Genomic DNA, 25,041 nt, shown 5'->3' on the forward strand with positions numbered 1-25,041 from the left:
AACACTTTTTTCTACGAGCGCTATTTGATTCCCTGTTGGGACTAAGTTTCTATTTAGTTCACCTGCTATATTCAGAAAGTGATTACTAAATACTGTACATATATGCGACTTATCAGTAACACGGACATTCCCACTACGCACTGATTCTATATCCTCGACCTGTCTCTGCAGACCAGCCACTTCCTTTACGACTGACCATATGGTTTTAATTTAATCCTGAGACTTAGCTATTCTATCTGCATACCACATGCTTTTTGCCTTCCTAATAACTTTTATAAGCACCTTACAATACTGTGTTGTAATGGGCTACAGCAATTAGATTGTGATTGTTTCTAACGTTTTGATATAATTGCCACTTTGTTTTTACAAGATATTCTTATACCTTTAGTCATCATATTACAATAATATGATGTTAAAAACTGACTACAATAATCACAAACTTGCTCCACAAGGAAAGCAACTACTATTATTGACATGGTCTAGGCACCATCCAAGAAGGGTGGATGTTATGCAAGGAAAGGTGCAGGGTGCAGTCCAACGAGTTGAGATGGAGATCTCAATGGAGGGAAGTGAGACACTTCCCAACTGGCAACCCCATCTGTGAGTGGCTGTTAGGAGGGAGAATCCCTCACTGGCAAAGAGCACAGGGTACACGGGATGGTCAAGGAATTGGTTAATGGCGATTGCATTAGAAACAAGGAGTTGGCTGTGTTCTATGTGTAGAGGGGGAATCTCCACTTCTGTGAGGAGACTATCAATGCGACTAGTGTGAAAGGCACCAATAACCAGATACAAGCCACAATGAAGGACTGGCTCAAGCAGTTTCCAAGTGGAAGGATCTGCTGAGCCATAAACCTGACAACCATAATTTAGTCTGGACAAGACCAGAGCATAGTAAAGATGGAGAAGAATGCAACAGACTGCATCTCAAACTGTCAGGGCAAGGAGACAGAGAATTAAGCTTCCACATACATGTATTCTTTGGGTGGTGAATGTGGGGCTGTGCTACAACACTGAGGTGGTGGTCGCCTAAATAAAGTTCTGGATAGGGGTGTACTGTAGCTTGACGACAAAAATACATAACCCACGTTTTGGAAGGAGAAAACTGGAAACAATGAGAGATGGCCCAGGCAGAGGCCCATAGGATGGTGCCTTGTAGCCAGCACTCAGCAGATACTAGCACGTGGGAGCTGCACCAGATGCAAAAATTGTTGACGTACACACCGGAGTAACCAGAGGCCTCACAGAGGTCACAACACCATTGATGGCAATGAGGAAGAGCATGATGCTGAGCACAGAACCCTGTACGAGACAGTACTCCTGAGAACCCTGTACGAGACAGTTCTCCTGAATCTAAGTGGTGCTGAGTGAAGTGCCAAATTCCAACCTGGAATGGCTGGTGAGATAAAAACTGATGGATAGAAACTGGAAGAGAACCACAGAAGCCCCAGTCATGGACGGCAACTAAATGTGATGGCACCAAGCCACATCATATGCCTTATGTAGGTCAAAGAAGACTGCAACAAGGTTCCAGAGGTGGGTAAATCCTGTCAGATGGCTGTTTCCAATCGAGTAAATGTTCAGTTGGATATTGTCCTGTCTGGAAGCTACACTGAATCGGGGACAAAAGGCCCTGAGATTCGAGTACCCAACATAATCTGAAGCTGGTCATCCTCTCGAGCAGTTTACAAAGTACATTCGTCAGGCTAATTTGGCAGTATCTGTCGAGAGGTGTTGAGTTCTTCCTGGTCATAAGGACAGGGATAACTATACCATCTTGCCATTGTGACAGAAAAGCACCCATGAGCCAAATGTGAGTGAAGACCATGAGGAGATGTTGCCTCTAGGGAATGTCAAAGTGTTGGATCATCTGGTTGTGGATGGAATCCGAGCCAGAGGCTGTGTCTCGTGAAGAGGTAAGAGCCTGTAAGAATTCCCATACCATGGAGGGTTCATTACAGGGCTCAGTGTGGCGTGGGATGAAACAGTGGGGGGGGGGGGGGGGGGTCTATTCAACTCTGCATTTCTGCTGGAGAAAGGTAGGATGACAGGAAGAGGACACTGATGCCATCACGAAGTGTGTCGCGAGGTGTTCTGCAAGGACCAATGTGTCAGTGCATGAGCACCTTGAACGTTAAGCCTCTGGACAGGTGACCACTGCTGGTGGCTCAGAAGGCAAGGGATCTTGGACCAAACCTGCAATGAAGAGGCATACATCCCCAGGGAGGAAATATAGCGCTCCCAAGGTAAGGAGCCTTAGCGTGGAGACTCCTAAAAGTGAGGAAGTTGGTCTATGAAGGGTGTCACTTTAATCTCTGCAGCAACCATTGGTGGTCCTGGACAGTGACTGTGAGATTCTTGGTTCACCATGGTACTGGTAGATGACGAGGGGAACCTGTGGATAGGGGAACACCAGTGCCAGCAGCTTGAAGAATAGTGGCAGACACACCTTGCATGACTACATCAATGGAATTCGAGAGGGAGGTGTCAAAGTGCACAGCAGATGTATATAAAGTCCAACTGCCACTGCAGAATGCCCAACATGGAGGCCTGTATGCCTGATGGCAGCAGGGAAACAATAGAATCACTGGAAAATGGTCACTGTCACAAGGTCATTATGGGATGACCAATGTAAGAAAGCATCGAGGGCAGGGGAGGAGATGGTGAGACCGATAGCAGAAAACATTCATGAGTGGCACTGAAGTGGATAGGGGAACCATTACTGGGAGAGACAAATCAAGGTAGGCAATAAGCTGTTCAATTAGGAACCTCTTACCTGTTAAAGTGACACTCCCACACAGTGGGTGGTGGGCATTTAAGTTCCCAAGGAGGAGTACCTGGGGTGGGAGTTGCTGGGTTAAGGTAGACAGTTCAACTTAAGGAAGTGGCCTACCTGGAGGGAGATACACATTGAAAATGGTGATTGCCGGAGTTGTTTGCACTCTAACCACTACTGCTTCCATGTTGCAATTTAGGGGGTATGATACTGGAGTGAACCAAAGTGCAGACCCTGCTAGAAGCTACACTGGAGCCAGCACAGTTCTGACAGAATGCCTGATAACCAAAAATGTTGGAGAACTGTCATCACGAAAATGCATTTCTTGAAGTACAAGACAGAACACAGAATAGGAAGTGACAAGATGTTGCTTTTCCAGTTGGTGACGATAGTATCCGTTTGAAGTCCACTGGATGATCAAGTAGCGAGAGTCCAGGTTAGACACAAAGAAGCCAAGAGAGGGTCATGTCACTCTGTCAGTAGTCGACACTGACAAGGATATGGTGACATCCATAAATAAGACATCAGACTCAGGTTGTGAGGGGGGAGAGGGCCATGCCAGACGCATCGGGGGGGGGGGGGGGGGGGGGGACTTGTCTTGGGATTTATATTTCTTCTTCTCTTTCAGAGGTGGAGGAATGCAGGGCACAGAGGGATACAGGCATCTGCGAGATCTGGAAAGGAGAGTGGGTGACCTTGGGATGCACAGATGGTGAGTCTCGTGGCTGAGTGCTGGTAGGAGTTTTCTAGCCTGAGAGACACCGGGGAGAGGAATCCCAGTAGAGAGTTTGATCATCAACAGGTGCCAAAGGAGAGGGGCACTTTTTTGGCCAGGGATGGGGAGCAGATCCCAGATGGGAGGTCATGAGAGCTGCAGGAGGGGGAGGGAAGAGGAGAATGGAGTGGGTGTGAAGAATAGGTGGAAGGAGGAAATGAAGTTACAGAGGCAAAAGTTGAAGAAAGTGTAAATGGATGGAGTCTCTCATAGTTTTGGCGACTTCAGCATACGACAGGCGATCTAGGGACTTGTATTCTTTGATCTTCTTTACTCTCTTTTAAGCTGGGCAATCAAACGAGGGGAGTGGCAGTCAGCACTGTCGACACACACAGGTGAGCTTAGCCCTCCTCCCATGGTGTAGTCAGGGAAGGTAGCCGGGTCATACGAAGCAGCATTCAATGATCCTTCAACACTCAAAGAGACAGCCATTTCAGAACAGAAAGATTTTTGCAGCTTGATATATTTCATGCGTGAAACATCCACCCTGACATCACCCACTCCAACCAGTGGCTCTCCCCATGGGCACTACCCAGCCACAGCAAGGGCTGCCTGACATGGCAGCCGTAGCCATGAGTTCCAATGCTCCAAGAAGATAAGCAACCATTCCTTGGCATACATGGGGAGGAAACAGCTCAGGTATCAGTAGTGTGATCCCTGTGTTGTCAGGGGACTCAGCCATATGGGTACATAACAGATCCACCACACAGACGGGCTACATGTGTTGGTGACGTAGTAGGGCGGAAGGGGGCTACAGCAGAAAAGGGAGAGGAGAAGGAAAGGGGGTGAGGAATCAATACAGTAGATGCTAAGGAGGGAGTTCTTCCCCAAATGGCTCACACTAAAAACAGGAAATTTTGAAGTTGACATCAAACCTCAAGTGATGATCGAAACACCAAAAAGGATGAAAGAACAGGCAAAAGGAACAAAATAGCAACCAATATAGGAAACCAGGTGGATAGCCAGGTCGATATAAATCAGAACACCGAGAGAGGGGAAGGAGACATACAGGAATCAGTGACATGAGGTCATTGTAGCAAAGCTCGAAACCATATCAACCAAAACCACTAAAAATATATGGAAAATATATCTATTTAAAACAGCAGATAAAAATTCGCTTGATGCCTTCCTAAGAGAGTGCCTCCATTCCTTCCAAGCTAATTATGTAAGTTTAGACCAGATATGGCTCGAATTCAAAGATACAGTATCGACAGCAATAGATTGAATCATACAGCATAAGTTAGTAAGAGATGGGACTGATTCACTATGGTACACAAAACATGTCAGAACACTGAAACAGAAGCAAAGAAAAAAGCATGCCAAATTCAGAAGAATGCAAAATCCCCAAGACTGGCCAAGTTTCACGCAAGCACAAAATTTAGTGCGGACGTCAATGCGAGATGCTTTTAATGGTTTCCACAATAAAACATTGTCTCAAAAATATGGTAGAAAACCCAACGAGATTCTGGTTGTACGTAAAGTACACCAGCGGCAAAAAAAGCAGTCAGCACTGCGCAATAGCGATGGAAATGTTACCAATGATGCTGCCACTATAACAGAGTTACTAAATACAGTTTTTCACAATTTCTTCACAAAAGAAGACAAAGTAAATATTCCAGAATTTGAAACCAGAACAGCTGTTAGCATGAGTGACACAAAAGAAGGTAACTTAGGTGTTGCGAAACAACTCAAATCACTTAAAGGCAAGCCTTCTGGTCCAGATGGTATATCAGTCAGGTTCCTTTCCGACTATGCAGACACAATAGTGCCTTTCTTAGCAATCATATACAAACACTCACTAGACGAAAGGGCTGTTCTTAAAGACTGGAAAGTAGCACAGGTCACACCAGTATTCAAAATATGGAATAGGAGTAACCCACTGATTTACAGACCCATATCACTGAGCTCAATTTACAGTAGGATTCTGGAGAATATACTGTACTCAAACATTATGAATCGTCTTGAAGAAAATGATTTATTGATACATAACGAACACAGTTTCAGAAAATATCGTTCTTGTGCAACACATGAAGTAATGAGTGCTGTTGACAAGGGATCTCTGATCGATTCCATATTCCTAGATCTCCATAAGGCTTTTGACACCGTTCCTCACAGGCAACTATTAATCAAGTTATGTGCATATCTTCTCAGTTGAGTGACTGGATTCGTGATTTCCTCTCACAGAGGCCACAGTTCGAAGTGACAGATGGTAAATCATTGAGTAGAACAGAAGTGATATCTAGCATTCTGCAAGGTAGTGTCATAGGCCCTCTGCTGTTCCTGATTTATGTAAGTGATAATCTGAGCAGCCCCCTTAGATTGTTTGTCAATCACACTGTAATTTACTGTCTAGTAAAATCATTAGACGATCAATTCCAATTACATAATGATCTAGAGCGAATTTCTGTATGGTAAAAAAGTGGCAATTGGCACTAAAGAAAGAAAAGTGGTAACTTTAATGAACAAATATAGGTTGAAAAGTGAAGTAGATGATGTTCTAAATTCTTTAGGTAAGGAGGCATGTGACAGGAGGCATGGCGACACATACAATAACTGAATGGAAAGGAAATTTGTCAAGTAATAACAAATTTCCAACCATATTTTTAACTTTGATGTTATTAACATGAGATTAATGTACAAACTGATACCAAAAGGTGGAAAAATACACTTAAATACTGTTAATTCAAAATTGCCACACATGTTTAGTGACTGTGTAAGTGGTTGCAACAGGAACAACCACCACACCAATTATTATTATTATTATTATTATTATTAGTAATGGTGGCATTAATATTGATTATTGAAACAATTATAAATGGTAAATTAAAATTAGCTGTAAGTTAAAATCCTTTGCTACAATGTTGATGTTGAAACCACTGGAGTAACTATATAATGTAATACCTATAAAGTCATGTTCTTGGCACTAGAAGGTATTATTGTGTCAGGCATACACCTGTGGAAGTTGTAAGGGTGACGACATGATGCTTGATTGCACTGTGAGAACAACTATACTGAAAATGTTAATAAAATGTGAGAAGTTTAAGACAAAGATTGCAGAGTTACATGTAATGACATATACAAACGGCTGTAAAACTGGCAAACAAGTTTGCATGCATAAATACAATAGATTTTAGGTTAAAATTGTGCCAACAATGATATCAACATGGAATGGATGATGAATGAGAATTAAGTACAACATAATCATTTAAATGATGTGAGTTTAAAATTTATGGACATTACTATTCATTTCCTCTTATTGTTCAGTTATGACATATCATATTGCAAACAAAAAAGAATACTTGTGAGGTTAGTTGTTTTAAATAACATGGATAAATCGTAAAAACGGAGTTGATAATAGAAAAGTATGATTGCATCTTGTAGGAGTCAGCCAGGGTAGAATGAATGAAAATGTTGCAGGAATAGCAGCAAAATAGTTCAATGAAATTTGTTATTGAACAATATATGTAATTACAAAAGACTGGAAACTTAACAGTAATACCAGCAACAATGAACTGGGACACATGAAGTTAAAAGTTAAAAAACTTTTCTTAGTGCAATTCTTCCATTTATTTTTACTTACTTTCCATCAGCTGAAAATTATCAAAAAGACAATCAAAGTAATCTTTAAGATGTTTGAACTAATTATGACCAAGTAAAGCCATAAATGAATCAACTATGACAGCTAATAAACACTCTCGATGTTGGAAAACAACATTGTCAAAAACAATGAAAAAGTTAACAAGCCCTGCTGAACAATTACCTGAAATTAATGCAAGACCAGTGAACAATTTTCAGCAAGAACTTACTAAATCAGACACAAGTTTTGAAACTGATTCATGGAACTTGAAAACAGTGAATGATAGTGGGATGAGTGAAAATTTTAAAATAAAACTTTGCAGTCTGGAATAAAAAAATTAGGTTAACACTGACAGTAACAGATAAAAAATTAAGTTCACACAGAGCATGTTCCTGCTACAACCACAAATGTAGTAAAACAAGAAAGGAATGTGAAGTGGAATTTGGTTTGTGAATAACTAATGCCGTTAATTATGTTGAAAACTTTGAAGTGATTGATGTAATTAGTAAAAACAAGAATGTAGTTAATTCACAGAATATTTATGTACTAGTTCATCTGAGTGAAGCAAATGATACTGATGAGAAACTATTTTCTTGTTCTGTAAGATGAATTCTTGTCTGCGTAAATTGAAACTGTGGTATTTAGGCTGTTAGTGTCAAATAAGTTTTCAACATGGAGAGTAAAAAGTTATTCTAAATCAGTTGTATGGAAACATTTGGTTTGGAAAAAATTATCTGAATTCTGTAGACAACTATAATTTGTTTGGTGGGAAAAGTATCTGAACAATTTCTGTAAACAGCTTAAAATTTAAGGACCTTATGGCAATGTAGTGAATGATGTTCATTCATTTGAGGGCTTGATTCTGATGAGAAAATTTTCAATACTGCCTTGTCAGTTAAAGTCAGGGGGAAGACTTACAAGTGAATGTAGAATTTATCACACAAATCTGAAAGAATAGACATGTTAACAATGCAAACCTGTATGAAATAGTTCAAAATTTAATTCACTGACTGCACATTCCTTGACATCTGTGATAAATCTACTACTCAACAGTGCCAGACAGGGACTCAAACCTGAATTTCCCGCTTATCTTAAGTGGTCTCCTTCACCACTTTGGCTATCGGTGCATGCTCCTTAGACTGAGACAAACTTCCATACATCACACTTCCACATCCTTATATCATTGTCCACTAAATTCATTACCTCTTTAGCATAATTTATGACATATTCCTTCGACAGATAACAATTTGCTGAGACTGGAAGGGGAACAAATACCCATATTTACAAAGAAAGGGCACAACTTATCCACAACACAAGAACCCTGCACCATAAACTTTTATCCACAACGAAATTCTAGAAGATATTCACAAATAATTACCTACAGAGAAGATCTGTGCAGAAACTCAGAATATCAAGAGTGTGAGTAAGAACTAACATACCATCAGACACCAGGTGGCCTGGACTACAATCAACTTCAACCAGTCTGAATTATAGTGAATCTGCAAATACTGGAAATTATAGTGTTAATAAGGTCAATATTACAGGTGTATCTCATTATGACTCATGACTCTCACATTGTAACTTTGATGGTAATATAAGGTATTGGATGGAGTTCCTATGTGTGTCTTGATATCATGTTTTGACTCTGCTCTTTGAGCAGGTAGACAAAGAGAACTTGTGCATGGTTGCAAGTATACAGCAAATGGTATTTAAATATGGTACAGAATGTAAATGATGTAAATCATCTGAAGTGATGATACTGAATCAGAACACAATAAAAGGACTAAAAAATAGGCAAGAAGTACATTAATTCAACAGAAAAACTCTTACGGAAATAAATTCTTGTGAGATTTTGTATTGAAGATTCAGGAATTACTCAGTTTTGTGAAGTTATCATAAATGAGAAGCATCATCTTTACCTTTTCATTTTCAGTGGTGTACAAGAAACATATGCTATTACAGAATACAAACATAAATGTGGATGTAGTTTGTAACAAATATCATGTTATGTGTCACATTATGAAAGAATAGATACAAAGCTTTTACAACAAACACAGGAAAATTAGATACTTGTGTGTCACATCAAATTTGCTTAAAACAATATTGTATTGCCTTATGTAGGATGGCGACTGAAAAACTGGACCCGAGTGCAGACTGCTTGCTAACGACACATGAACTGTTGTCCATCATTAAAGATACAACAAAAATTAGATGAACATGTATTAGATAATAAATAAATAATAAATAAGGTAATATAAAAGCCTATATTTACTGAATTGATTTTGCCTTTTACACCACATTACATCAGAAGCTAAAAAGACCTCATGATTCAATGCACTTTTTTGTGCAAGCTAACACGTAAATATATACTTTTACAGCTCCGTCGCAACAATTCTCAAAATTTCATCAGGAGTATTGTCCTTCAAGTCTTCTAACATTATTGGGTTATGTGTGTACACTTCTCCCTTTAGACCCTCCACCCCCCCCCCCAAAAATCCCCCGTTAAACATCATACATGGTTATGTCAGGTGAAAGCAGCAGCCACATCTTTTACTGACAGTCTTTTCTTCTTGAATCTCTCATGAATTCATGAGATTGGCTCACAAGAAGTGTGACATATTGTAGGGTTTCATCATTATATGGTGTAAAACATGTTGAGAAGCCCAGCACAAACATTCACTTGTGACAATTTGTGTGTTGATTTCTTTGGATTCTGGATCAACTGTACTCTCATCACCATGATCACAGTAGGTGCACAAACAGGTGGGGCCTGCGTCTTTTTCTTGTTCACAACTGACTCTGTAGTACTCCATTTTGTCACCAAATCCTGTTAGACTGCTCTCTGTCTGTATGGAAAAGTCAAGAAACTTCTTTGCAAAAATACCCCTCCACTATTGCAATTCTTTCTTGAAGAAGATGTATCTCACTGAGATATTTCTTTATTGTCTTAACCATGACACAACTTTTTTTTAACACAAAATGGAACTGCAGCAGCTTCAAAACTATATATGATGATTGGTGGGCAGCAATGAGAATTCTAGTATTCAGGGTCAATTTTTCATGCACCACCCTACATATTTTCATGTTGGATATCATTTGGGTGTGGTACTTTGCACTAAAACTTTCCATTTTGCATTGTTTGTGTTGTTTATGAAGGATGTCGTTGTCTGTTGACAGTGGATTCAACTTCACATAAATAGGCATCTACTACCAATTCAATTTCTTTGAACGCCAGAAGGGAATTAAAAATTACTCTGGAATTTCCATGAAAGTTATTACAGTTTATTTTCATTACGTTGATTTGTTGATTAAGAAACTAGTTACAATAAAAGATTTAGTCACTACCTGCTATAAAAATACTGCTCAGCACTTGGAAGCAGAAAAATGGAGCAATGAAAACTTCACACACTTCATTTCATCAGCAAACCATCTACATAAATCGGCCTTTCATAGCACGCAGTTAAGGACACAGCTTTCAGATTTCGTCACTTTTATTTTACTGCTAACTTGTGTATAAAGTTAATAGCACAAAACTATGGCATTCTCACCTAGCACACATACAGCATTAAATCCAAATACATATGCAATATTGATCATATTCCCTTATACTGTAATATGACTGCCTATTAATACAACAATAAAAGAAAAAGTCCTCAATATACAACTAACATTTTCCCCACGAGCTAATGAGAATCAGTACTTCTGTTCATCTACATCTACATCTACATTTATACTCCGCAAGCCACCCAACGGTGTGTGGCGGAGGGCACTTTACGTGCCACTGTCATTACCTTCCTTTCCTGTTCCAGTCACGTATGGTTCGCGGGAAGAACGACTGTCTGAAAGCCTCCGTGCGCGCTCTAATCTCTCTAATTTTACATTCGTGATCTCCACGGGAGGTATAAGTAAAGGGAAGCAATATATTCGATACCTCATCCAGAAACGCGCCCTCTCGAAACCTGGCGAGCAAGCTACACCGCGATGCAGAGCGCCTCTCCTGCAGAGTCTGCCACTCGAGTTTGCTAAACATCTCCGTAACGCTATCACGGTTACCAAATAACCCTGTGACGAAACGCGCCGCTCTTCTTTGGATCTACTCTATCTCCTCCGTCAACCCGGTCTGGTACGGATCCCACACTGATGAGCACTACTCAAGTATACGTCGAACACGTGTTTTGTAAGCCACCTCCTTTGTTGATGGACTACATTTTATAAGCACTCTCCCAATGAATCTCAACCTGGTACCCGCCTTACCAACAATTAATTTAATATGATCATTCCACTTCAAATCATTCCGCACGCATACTCCCAGATATTTTACAGAAGTAACTGCTACCAGTGTTTGTTCCGCTATCATATAATCGTACAATAAAGGATCCTTCTTTCTATGTATTCGCAATACATTACATTTGTCTATGTTAAGGGACAGTTGCCACTCCCTGCACCAAGTGCCTATCCGCTGCAGATCTTCCTGCATTTCACTACAATTTTCTAAAGCTGCAACTTCTCTGTATACTACAGCATCATCGGCGAAAAGCCGCACGGAACTTCCGACACTATCTACTGGTCATTTATATATATTGTGAAAAGCAATGGTCCCATAACACTCCCCTGTGGCACGCCAGAGGTTACTTTAACGTCTGTAGACATCTCTCCATTGATAATAACATGCTGTGTTCTGTTTGCTAAAAACTCTTCAATCCAGCCACACAGCTGGTCTGATATTCCATAGGCTCTTACTTTATCAGGCGACAGTGCTGAACTGTATCAAACGCCTTCCGGAAGTCAAGAAAAATAGCATCTACCTGGGAGCCTGTATCTAATATTTTCTGGGTTTCATGAACAAATAAAGCGAGTTGGGTCTCACACGATCGCTGTTTCCGGAATCCATATTGATTCCTAAAGAGTAGATTCTGGGTTTCCAGAAATGACATGATACTCGAGCAAAAAACATGTTCTAAAATTCTACAACAGATCGACGTCAGAGATATAGGTCTATAGTTTTGCGCATCTGCTCGACGACCCTTCTTGAAGACTGGGACTACCTGTGCTCTTTTCCAATCATTTGGAACCCTCCGTTCCTCTAGAGATTTGCGGTACATAGCTGTTAGAAGGGGGGCAAGTTCTTTCACGTACTCTGTGTAGAAACGAATTGGTATCCCGTCAGGTCCAGTGGACTTTCCTCTGTTGATTGTGGGCTTTAGGAGACTAAACATCTGAAGTCCTCAGTCTCCTATTCACCCTCCTCCCCCAAATCCTGGAGTGTGTGTAAGATCATTTTCTAAATAGTAGTGTGGCATGCATTTTGAGTTGGATATGGATACCAGCCTGGTATTCACCCAGTGGGATGTTCAAAAGTGCCTAAACTCCACATCAAAACTGGCCTGTTTACTAGCCTTCTTTTTTAATTTGGAAAGTACATTTGACCTGGGTCAGGCTTACCTCCCCACATTCCAGTAGTGGGGCACTAATACACTCTGTTAACTGTACTTCTATGAGAATAGTTCAATGAATAATGAAAACCTTACCTTGGACTGTGTGGTGCAAGTCTTTTTGAGGCTATCCCCTGAAACATTTTATAACACTATTAGGTAATGATTTCAAAAAGGTAAGTAAGTAAAAAAATTAAGACACACTACTACTATTCTGACAACTGCTACTTCTGGATTACTCCCTACTGGTAATATACAGAAAAGTAACTTACAATGTATAATCAGAGGCTGTGGGAAACATGCAAAATATTTATAGAAATTATTTCATTACAGATACATGCAAAAAAATTAGTCAGAAGCAGTAAACGACTCAGTGCATCCACAAAGACAAATATTTCCTTGCTGAATGACGGATGCAAATGCATTCACATATGCATGGGGATGAATTTCAGCTGAGGGCTAAACTTACTGAACAATTCCAACATTCATATCACAAAAATAAATGTGGACGCTATCAGACAATCATATGGTTCCTGGAATGAATCTTTCACACTAAAATACTGCATGAACAGTTTTGAAACTTCCTGACATGGTGTTGGTGCCAGTCACAACGTGCCAGATTCCAGTTTTGAGTTTTAGTCCAACACACAATTTTAATCACCTTCAGGAAGTTTCAACCTTAAGGCTACTGAATTGCCTGCAAGCATGAAGTATAATTTAAATTGGAGATTTACACATTATCCCATGCCACGAGCATTATACATACTGTATAGTGTCATTCAAGTTACAATCCACACAATTCAGCCATTCCCAATTGTGTCAGCCACTCTCAATTATGGCCAAAATATTAGAATAATTTTTAATTTTAAACAAATGGTACTGACTTTGCTGACTGTAGTCTTGAACAGCTTAACACATATTCAACTTTGAATGACACTTTCTTACTCTGTACATCTGATTCTAATGCTATACAAATACTCAAATATGTATAACTGTGAAACCAGTGAAAGACAACATACACATATTTGTAAGCTGTCAGCTTTTCAGACTGCAGAATATTTGAAGTGTTCATTTTTACTCTTAAACTAAACTTTCACTAATGTGGCTATCAGTACTCAGGCCTCTCAGTAACATGGCCCACCACTGGTCTATAGTTGGCCAAGGAGAAGTAATGTATGCAGCAATGTTGTTTGTCAAGTACAATGTTAAACATTCTATAAGCTCCAGGAGGATGAGACATTTATGAATATTTTGCTAAGTGGCTGAATGAGGAAAACTGTGAGATACACCAAATGTTACAAGGCGAGGAAATAAAACTGTGTAGAACAGGTTTGATGAAATAAGAAGAAAAGGGCGTATTTTCCTACTCGGGTGGTAAAGGATAGCAGCACACTGGTTGATAACTTCTTTATAGACCAAGATAAGTTTAACCAGATAAATGCTCAGCCTGTTGAGAATGGTCTTTCTGATCATGGTGCACAGCTAGTTACAATATATGACATAGCTCCATTCAGCAATACTAAACAGTCCTCCAAAGTAGTACGTTCAGTCAACGATTTAACAATTGCCAATTTCAGGGAAAGCCTACAGCAGTTAGACTGGGATGAGGTGTACCATGAACCTGATGCCAATTTAAAATATAATTTATTTCATGACATTTTTGTAAATGCATTTGAAAACTGCTTCCCCAAGAAAATAGTTAAATATACTTGTAAGAAACCTTGTAACAAACCATGGCTTACTAAGGGTATAAAAATATCTTGTAACCGGAAAAGGGAAATGTATCTGACAGCAAGAAAGAGTAGTGACCCAGAAACTATCAAAAATTATAAAAACTACTGTATTATATTAAGAAAAGTTATTAAAAAATCCAGGAGTATGTGAATCATGTCTGAAATCAGCAACTCTGATAATAAAATTAAAACAATTTGGAATATTATTAAAAGAGAAACAGGTCAACCAAGAGCAGAGGAAGACAGTATTACCATCAAATTGAATGAAAACTTTACGAACAAAAAGTCAGAAGTTGAAAATATTTTTAATAATCATTTTCTAAATGTTGTGGATATAGTAGGATCCAGGTGTTCATTAGAAGATGCTAGGCTGTTAATGGAAGAGGCCATACCGATGCAATTTGATACAATTGAAATCTCACCCACTTCTCCCTCTGAAATTAGGAAAATAATAAACTTGCTTAAAAGCAAAAACTCACATGGAATTGATGGCATTTCCAGCAAAATACTAAAAGCTTGTTCTCAACAGATAAGTAAGATTCTCAGCCACCTGTGTAATAGCTCTCTGGAACAGGGCATTTTCCCTGATAGACTGAAATATGCTATTGTTATACCTTTGCATAAAAAGGGGGATAGATCTGATGTCAACAATTACCGTCCAATCTCCCTTCTAACAGCTTTATCCAAAATTTTTGAGAAAGTAATGTATTCAAGAGTAGCTTCACATATCTGTAAAAATGAAGTACTAACAAAATGTCAGTTTGGTTTCCAGAAAGGTTTTTCAACAGAAAAATGCCATATATGCTTTCACCAGTCAAATTTTGAATGATCTGAATAACCGAACACCACTCATTGAGATTTTTTGTGATCTCTCAAAGGCTTTTGATTGTGTAAATCATGAAATTCTGCTAGACAAGCTCAAGTATTGCGGCATGAGTTGGACAGTGAACAAATGGTTTAATTCGTACCTAACTGGAAGAGTGCAGAAAGTTGAAATAAGTAGTTCTCGTAACATGCAAAGATCAGCACATTCCTCAAACTGGGGAACTATCAAGAATGGGGTTCCACAAGGGTCAGTCTTGGGTCCTTTGTTGTTCTTATTATATATTAATGACTTGCCATTCTATATTCATGAAGAGGCAAAGTTAGTTCTCTTTGCTGATGATACAAGTATAGTAATCACACCTGAGAAACAAGAATTAACTGATGAAATTGTCAATACTGTCTTTCAGAAAATTACTAAATGGTTCCTTGTAAATGGACTCTCACTGAATTTTGATAAGACACAGTACATACAGTTCCGTACAGTGAATGGTATGACGCCATTAATAAATATAGACCTTAATCAGAAGCATATAGCTAAGGTAGAATATTCCAAATTTTTAGGTATGTCCATTGATGAGAGATTAAATTGGAAGAAACACATTGATGATCTGCTGAAACGTTTGAGTTCAGCTACTTATGCAATAAGGGTCATTGCAAATTTTGGTCATAAACATCTTAGTAAATTAGCTTACTACGCCTATTTTCACTCATTGCTTTCATATGGCATCATATTTTGGGGTAATTCATCACTGAGGAATAAAGTATTTATTGCACAAAAGCGTGTAATCAGAATAATAGCTGGAGTCCACCCAAGATCATCCTGCAGACATTTATTTAAGGATCTAGGGATATTCACAGTAGCTTCTCAGTATATATACTCTCTTATGAAATTTGTTATTAACAACCAAACCCAATTCAAAAGTAATAGCAGTGTGCATAACTACAATACTAGGAGAAAGGACGATCTTCACTTTTCAAGATTAAATCTAACTTTGGCACAGAAAGGGGTGAATTATACTGGCACTAAAGTCTTTGGTCACTTACCAAATAGTATCAAAAGTCTGACAGATAACCAACAAGTATTTAAGAAGAAATTAAAAGAATTTCTGAATGACAACTCCTTCTACTCCATAGAGGAATTTTTAGATATAAATTAAGAAAAAAAAAGAAAAAAAACCAAAACAAAAATATTAAAAAAATAAAAAAAATAAAAATAAAAATAAAAAATAAAGAAAAACAAAAAAACACAAAAAAATAACGTTGTTATATTAACTTAAGTATGTTGTTAAATTAACCTAATTATGTCATGTATTGGAAAATTCGACTCGTTCCACATCATTACGAAATATCGTATTCATGATCCATGGAACTAGTATTAATCTAATCTAATCTAATCTCTGAGGAGAGAGCATGAAGATTTCTCATGCTGCTGGTGCCAAAGCTACAGACATCTTCCTGAAGAACATTATGCAACAACCAGATACATACAGTACTGGTGTAATGCTCGTAAGGCAGCAGTGCGCTGACATTGTTTATCATTATTGTGACAACTAAAAATTTGGGACATGTTTCATAGTAAGTGATACTACTGTATATGTACACAGTCAAAAAGTAAGTCTTCTATGAAAGTTAATGTATCTTAGCACTTAATAAAGTACACTTCCTTTGTGTTTAAACTAAATTACAGACACTCACAATAATGTGGCACTTCTACTAATCCAGCACTCATATCTGGGTGGAATGGCCAGAACATTGAGAGTCTAGCGTATTTTGTTGCTTGATACATCCTTACAGTCCCTGTTTCTGTGGTAGACATATCGATAACATGTCCTTTAATATATATAATTATCCTGAGAATGCAGAAAACAGTACAAACAATAAGTATTCATCAAATGAATGAGCTACTTTAGAAGCACGAGTCAGAATAGCAAATAATAAAATGCTGGACACACGCATAGTTCAAAAGATACAGAAAATTGTGAGTGAAGAGACAGAAGCCCTAGAAGTTCATGAAAACTGAAATTATGTCGTTTCCATGTGACATCAGAGACCCACAGCTTAATAATTTCTCATTTTATGTACAGATGCAGCTACACAGTAATTTGAAGGTCATAAACATTCACTACCACGATCGGCAGCACCAGCAGCCATTTGACTTCTACTGCTGAATCAAAGCCACACCTAGACTTTTCCATGCATTAGCTTTTGAAATGCAACAATTAACTTTTGTGGCCTGCCTACCTTTATGTCTACCTTCTTCTGGCCATGTCGTACCCCTACCATCCAATTTTCATTACAGTCCTAACTAGATCATCAACTCTAACCTATTTTCAGATTTATTTCTTTGTTTTTTAGCCTGTCTTAGTGATTCTCAGCACTCACCTCTTCACTGACTGTTGCAAAACCCCTCATTTCAAAAGTTTTCACATTAAAATTTATGCCATATTGGTATAAACTGGGAATACAATACTCTGTTATTGACCATTTACAAGAAGTGTGAAAATGCAATGGCTCATTTACTCTATTGTAGGAAGAATTACAAACACTTTGAATTATCTCTCTTAATGTTTCTGAAGTGGTAACTTATACAGATATACACAAAGTACTATGGTCATACAAAATCACTTTAGAACTGGCAGTTGAGCAGAAGATTATGGAGGTGCAAAGCGGAGTTGCCACATCCCACACTGAACTGTTAAATAATCTTCCACTTCATTCAGCTTGCTCAATCTCTCAAACTACCCTCTTTATAAATAAGGATCCCACCTCGACATGTTCTCAAAGGGCTGCGGTATGTTTTCACTTTATTTGAGGCAGCAAATTATTAAGTTATAATATGGACAGTTCACAATAATGGATTATCTGATGTTATCGATTTTTCTACGTGTGGGGGACGTTTTTGTGATTGATGTTAAGTGAACAGATGAAATGAATGAAATCTTAGAAATATGTCAAATTTCATCAACTCCAAATCATAACTCTGTCAGAGTTTTCTAACATGAGACAGTTTCAGTTACATATGATGCACAATGGTTCCTTGTGCATCAAGTACTAAGTGGTCAGCTGTATGGTTTCATTATGAGATACGGAATTCTACATTTATAATGAATATGTTATTAATTTTTCTGATCCACCTACTTATGTCTAATATAACAAAATATAATACGTGTGCATGTCTATCATGGTGAGAAAACATAGTTTAAATGGGCCAACAAGTATTTGGAGAAAGAAAAAAAAGTGATTCAAAAAACATTACTTCAGTATTGCAGCAATTATACTGTAAATGGTAATATTTATTTTGTGGGATACGGACTATGTAACTGACATGAACTTCATTTGGAGTTAGTTGCTGATAAGGCCTTCTTATTAAAACGTCAAAACTCACTGTTGTTGTTGTTGTTGTTGTTGTTGTTGTTGTGGTCTTCAGTCCTGAGACTGGTTTGATGCAGCTCTCCATGCTACTCTATCCTGCGCAAGCTTCTTCATCTCCCAGTACCTACTGCAGCCTACATCCTTCTGAATCTGCTTAGTGAATTCATCTCTTGGTCTCCCTCTACGATTTTTACCCTCCATGCTGCCCTCCAGTACTAAATTGTTGATCCCTCAATGTCTCAGAACATGTCCTACCCACCGATCGCTTCTTCTAGTCAAGTTGTGAAACAAGCTTCTCTTCTCCCCAATTCTATTCAATACTTCCTCATTAGTTATGTGATCTACCCATCTAATCTTCAGCATTCTTCTGTAGCACCACATTTCAAAAGCTTCTATTCTCTTCTTGCCCAAACTATTTATCGTCCATGTTTCACTTCCATACGTGGCTACACTCCATACAAATACTTTCAGAATCGACTTTCTGACACTTAAATCTACACTCGATGTTAACAAATTTCTATTCTTCAGAAACGCTTTCCTTGCCATTGCCAGTCTGCATTTTATATCCTCTCTACTTCGACCATCATCAGTTACTTTGTTCCCCAAATATCAAAACTCCTTTACTACTTTAAGTGTCTCATTTCCTCATCTAATTCCCACAGCATCAACCGACTTAATTCGACTACATTACATTATTCTCGTTTTGCATTTGTTGATGTTCATCTTATATCCTCCTTTCAAGACTCTGTCCATTCCTTTCCACTACTCTTCCAAGTCCTTTGCTGTCTCTGACAGAATTACGGTGTCATCGGCGAACCTCAAAGTTTTTATTTCTTCTCCATGGATTTTAATACCTACTCCAAACTTTTCTTTTGTTTCCTTTACTGCTTGCTCAATATACAGATTGAATAACATTGGTGAGATGGTACACACCTGTCTCACTCCCTTCCCAACAGTTGCTTCCCTTTCATGCCCCCGGACACTGTAACTGGCATGTGGTTTCTGTACAAATTGTAAATAGCTTTTCGCTCCCTGTATTTTACCCCTGCCACCTTCAGAATCTGAAAGAGAGTATTCCAATCAACATTGTCAAAAGCTTTCTCTAAGGCTACAAATGCTAGAAACGTAGGTTTGCCTTTCCTTAATCTTTCTTCTAAATTAAGTCGTAGGGTCAGTATTGTCTCACATGTTCCAACATTTCTACGGAATCCAACCTGATCTTTCCCGTGGTCGGCTTCTATTAGTTTTTCCATTCGCGTGTAAAGAATTCGCGCTAGTATCTTGCAGCCGTGGATTATTAAACTGATATTTCGGTAATTTTCACATCTGTCAAGACCTGCTTTCTTTGGAATTGGAATTATTATATTCTTCTTGAAGTCTGAGGGTATTTCGCCTGTCTCATACATCTTGCTCACCAGATGGTAGAGTTTTGTCAGGACTAGATCTCCCAAGGATGTCAGTAGTTCTAATGGAATGCTGTCTACTCCGGGGGCCTTGTTTCGAATCAAGTCTCTCAGTGCTCTGTCAAACTCTCCACGCAGTATCATATCTCCCATTTCATCTTCATCTACATCCTCTTCCATTTCCATAATATTGTCCTCAAGTGCATCGCCCTTGTATAGACCCTCTATATACTCCTTCCGCCTTTCTGCTTTCCCTTCTTTGCTTAGAACTGGGTTTCCATCTGAGCTCTTGATGTTCGTACATGTGGTTCTCTTATCTCCAAAGGTCTCTTTAATTTTCCTGTAGGCAGTATATATCTTACCCCTAGTGAGATAAGCTTCTACATCCTTACATTTGTCCTCTAGCCATCCCTGCTTAGCCATTTTGCACTTCCTGTCAATCTCATTTTTCAGACGTTTGTATTCCTTTTTGCCTGCTTCATTTAATGCATTTTTATATTTTCTCCTTTCATCAATTAAATGCAATATTTCTTCTGTTACCCAAGGGGGTCTACTATCCCTCGTCTTTTTACCAATTTGATCCTCTGCTGCCTTCACTATTTCATCCCTCAAAGTTACCCATTCTTCTTCTACTGTATTTCTTTCCCCCATTCCTGTCAGTTGTTCCCTTATGCTCTCCCTGAAACTCTGTACAACCTCTGGTTCTTTCAGTTTATCCAGGTCCCATCTCCTTAAATTTCCACCTTTTTGCAGTTTCTTCAGTTCTGATCTTCAATTCATAACCTATTGATTGTGGTCAGAGTCCACATCTGCCCCTGGAAATGTCTTACAATTTAAAACCTGGTTCCTAGTTCTCTGTCTTACCATAATATGGTCTATCTGATACCTTTCAGTATCTCCAGGGTTCTTCCATGTATACAACCTTCTTTCATGATTCTTAAACCAAGTGTTAGCTATGATAAGCTATGCTCTGCGCAAAATTCTACCAGACAGCTTCCTCTATCATTTCTTAGCCACAATCCATATTCACCTACTATGATTCCTTCTCTTCCTTTTCCTACTATCGAATTCCAGTCACCCATGACTATTAAATTTTCATCTCCCTTCACTATTCGAATAATTTCTTTTATCTCCTCATACATTTCATCAATTTCTTCATCATCTGCAGAGCTAGTTGGCATATAAACTTGTACTACTGTAGTAGGCGTGGGCTTTGTGTCTATCTTGTTCACAATAATGTGTTCACTACGCTGTTTGTAGTAGCTTACCCACACTCCTACTTTTTTATTCATTATTAAACCTACTCCTGCATTACCCCTATTTGATTTTGTATTTAAAACCCTGTATTCACCTGACCAAAAGTCTTGTTCCTCCTGCCACCAAACTTCACTAATTCCCACTATATGTAACTTTAACCTATCCATTTCCCTTTTTTCTAACCTACGTGCCCGATTAAGGGATCTGACATTTCACGCTCTGATCCGTAGAATGCCAGTTTTCTTTCTCCTGATATGAAGGTCCTCCTGAGTAGTCCCCGCCCGTAGACCCGAATGGGGGACTATTTTACCTCCGGAATATTTTACCCAAGAGGACGCCATCGTCATTTAATCATACAGTAAAGCTGCATGCCCTTGGGAAAAATTACGGCTGTAGTTTCCCCTTGCTTTCAGCTGTTCGCAGTACCAGAAGAGCAAGGCTATTTTGGTTAGTGTTACTAGGCCAGATCAGTCAATCATCCAGACTGTTTCCCCTGCAACTACTGAAAAGACTGCTGCCCCTCTTCAGGAACCACACGTTTGTCCAACCTCTCAACAGATACCCATCCGTTGTGGTTGCACCTACGGTACGGCTATCTGTATCGTTGAGGCACGCTAGCCTCCCCACCAACGCCAAGGTCTGTGGTTCATGGGGGGGGCAAAACTCACTAAAAAATAATTTTGTTATGTAGCTACTTACTGCTGTAAATTGTGCATTTCACTCTGAATATGCTATATATATTTAATGTCTTTTGTGATGAGGTAAAAATTCCACTCAATTCACTCTTGTCACTCACAGATGATGTAAGTAACACTGTACTGTACTGATGTTATTAAATGAAATAGTCTTCCCCTTCACTGAAGGTGTAAGTATGTATGTTGTTCTTCCAGTCTTCAGATATGACATTCTAAAACTGCTTCTTCTGTGAGCTTTCAGACTGCAGAAGACGCAAATTTATTATTACTCCTAGTTATTTACCATTTAATTTGGGCCCATATTAACTCTGTTGGGTTGAAATGGTAGCAACAAAGTGGTAGCCTACTGATTGTATACTCATACGTCTTCACCAGCTCCTATATGGCGAACTGTGTTTTTTGTAGGGGTATTCATTCCATAAGCACCACCTTTGTAGGGTTATCTGCCACGTAAATCAACATTATGAAATTGAAGCCAATTAGTCATTCCCTTCTTTCTCTTTGTCACGGCAGATGTATTGTAAACTACAGCTGAATGGTAAGGAGCATTATCTAGAACAATTGTTCACACTACTCCCAGATTATGCATTAGTGATTCTATGAACAACATTATTAACATAATTAGGTTATTTCGTCAGGATCATCTGCTGTCTGCTCGACTTTAGAAGCACATAACCATTCAAGAGAAAATCTTCTGAGGTGCCTGAATGACAAAGAATAAGTTTGTCCCCACTGTCCGAAGGAATTGCCAATGTTCCCTTACTTATGTCAACTGGCCAGCCCTGCTTCATAAAGTGACCATAACTGACCCACATCTCATCAAGCCACACCACTTAATTGATACTGATGCCAAGGATCTGCCTTACAAATTGCCATTGCCATGCAGCTACATCCTCCCTATTCATCAACAGCTTACAGCTACAGAAATGTACATAGTAAAATCCTAGGCCGTGTAATACTGTATGTGACAGCCATGAAGACCTGATTCCTTAAGGGTGACCAATAACTTCCAAGTGTTCAATTTTCCTTTCCACAATACTAATCATAAGCTTGAAGACAAATTGCATTCTCAGCAAATGGAAGTCTATTCATAATCCACTTATCCATACCATGTTTTTTACTCAAGAATTTTAACCTTTGATGTTTTTCCACTTTCCTTTTCCTTCTTTAACATTTTCTTGCCAACTTTCTCATTATCATTCTTGTTTATGTTCAGAGCTGCAGCACTTCTATCAATTACATTGCTCACAGATAGCAGAGGCCACCATTAAGTTATTCAGTCTCAAAATAGGCAAGTAACACAAACCATTTATCTTGACTAACCTTGTATGGCAATACCCTAGCTGAGAGATTGAGGTGGAACTTTTCCACTCAACTTTTGATGATTTTCTTTGTGAAACACTGTTCAATACCACACAACAAATAGAAGTAACAACAAATGCAATAATAACTCCGGCAACAGTAAAAATCACAACAAACAAGGGGTGAAGGTCTGACAACTCTGCATGCTTCCTGTTGTTACAGGTATTGCAGAATTGGTGGAATACAGTCTGTGCCTTCCTTGTGGGCTCCCCCTTACTACCTCCAAAAAGTTCCTAACCCTGAAGTAATTTTAAACACATAGTCACTAACCCATAATTCTTAAAAAGGTAATTTGACACTGAAAAGTGGAAAAACAGAAAAACTTAACCAATACTGGTCCAGTGTCCAGATCCAAATGAAACACTGGAAATAGGTACCTTACTTTATCAGGTCTAATCTCACATTGTACATCAGTTCACTGATTACTTCTGTGTACAAAAGACAATTCCTTCTTCTGTGAGGCTACACTGTGTGATTATCACCCGAGTTACAGGTTTATTGCACTTATCTTCTCTGTTTGGCAATTTGGCAATGTGAAAAGCTTTTCTGGGAGGACTGAGAATAGTTTTATTAATATCCAGTTTTGTCTGACTCTTTAGTTCTGTCTATCATGATCAGTGTGAGGGAAACTGTGAGGCTAACACAACCACTCTTCAGTGCACTTACATAGGCTGAATCAATGCTTTGTTTTGCAAGGGCTGGTACTTCAGATTTGGTAGCCACTGAACTCAATGCTGCTTGGAAATCTATGACTACCAAAGTGTAATTCCCATTTTTTGTTCTTTTCCGTAATTTTGTTCACGATGGAAAACTGTGTAATATCCGCTTCTTAAGATTTTTTCTTTGCCCTATCAGTAGCTAATGTTTGTTCAACATGGTTACTGCTGAGGACAGTGATTATTTTCAACATAAGAAGAAGAAGACAGATACATAGAGACAGGAAAAATGTGTTTTCAACAACTTACTTTTATTATTATATTTCTCTCTTTCTGAAGGTTGCATTGAAAATGATGAACTAATTCTTTATAATTTACATATTACACATTACACATCACTTTTTTACATTAATGAGAAATTGTTCATAATCGAACCATTAAGACTATGTAACACAAGAAACTGTAACGACTCAAAACAAATGGATATTCAGTCAAATATTGATAAAAAAAATTCAAATGCAATGTTAATATATACTACACTGGTCACACCAGGAGAAGGTTTGAGACTGAAAGCAAGGAATGTGTAAATGCCATCAGTTAAATATCAAAAGCCACATTTGTAATGCATACAACCCATAACAGGCACTGAAACGAGTCTATACCTTTGTGACATCTGCTCAGTAGTAGATGACGAAACAGTTGTGTCAACAAATGGATCTTTCAATATAATTCTTTTTCTAGTGTTTCTTTGAAATTTGTATACCTTGTATTCTAAAAGGAAGTGTTCAGGGCTGTTATATATGGCTGACCATCAATTTAAATTTCATTTATCATGTTATATTTCTTCCATCACATTTTAAAAATCAGTTTCTTTATATTTTCTCTTTATACCTGAAAACACTATCCCACGAAATCACATTTGTTACTTTTACTAGTTATCAGCAAATAAACCTACTTCTTGCAAAACATGTATTATTAAAAATCTGCTTTAAAAATTATATTTATGGTTCTGAAATCATTCATTCTTTACACAAAATGTTTGTATATCAAATAATATTATCTACAGAAAATATATCTCAGTTGCCTGCATTGACATTTGTGACACTCTCTGTACTAATGAACCATAACATCTTTGTAAACTTTATTTGTTCTGGAAAGAGTTGGGGAGGAAGTATCAG

General features: G+C 38.5%; 2 protein-coding genes across 10 annotated transcripts in view; both read right to left on the reverse strand.

Moving 5' to 3' along the window:
• Positions 1 to 25,041, reverse strand: part of LOC126426959 (zinc finger protein 726-like) — an 809,906-nt gene that overhangs the window by 378,614 nt on the left and 406,251 nt on the right. For all 9 annotated transcript variants that reach the window (XM_050089076.1, XM_050089080.1, XM_050089074.1 and 6 more), the window contains exon 7: positions 12,657 to 12,694. In XM_050089076.1, the coding sequence (XP_049945033.1) occupies positions 12,657 to 12,694 (38 nt within the window). The remainder of the gene's footprint in view (positions 1 to 12,656; positions 12,695 to 25,041) is intronic.
• The window catches only part of LOC126426958 (uncharacterized), a 474,113-nt gene that overhangs the window by 43,295 nt on the left and 405,777 nt on the right, over positions 1 to 25,041 (reverse strand). The gene's annotated exons all lie outside the window — the stretch shown is intronic.

The sequence above is a fragment of the Schistocerca serialis genome, chromosome 11, assembly GCF_023864345.2.
Source record: "Schistocerca serialis cubense isolate TAMUIC-IGC-003099 chromosome 11, iqSchSeri2.2, whole genome shotgun sequence".
Classification (NCBI taxonomy): Eukaryota; Metazoa; Arthropoda; class Insecta; order Orthoptera; family Acrididae; genus Schistocerca; species Schistocerca serialis.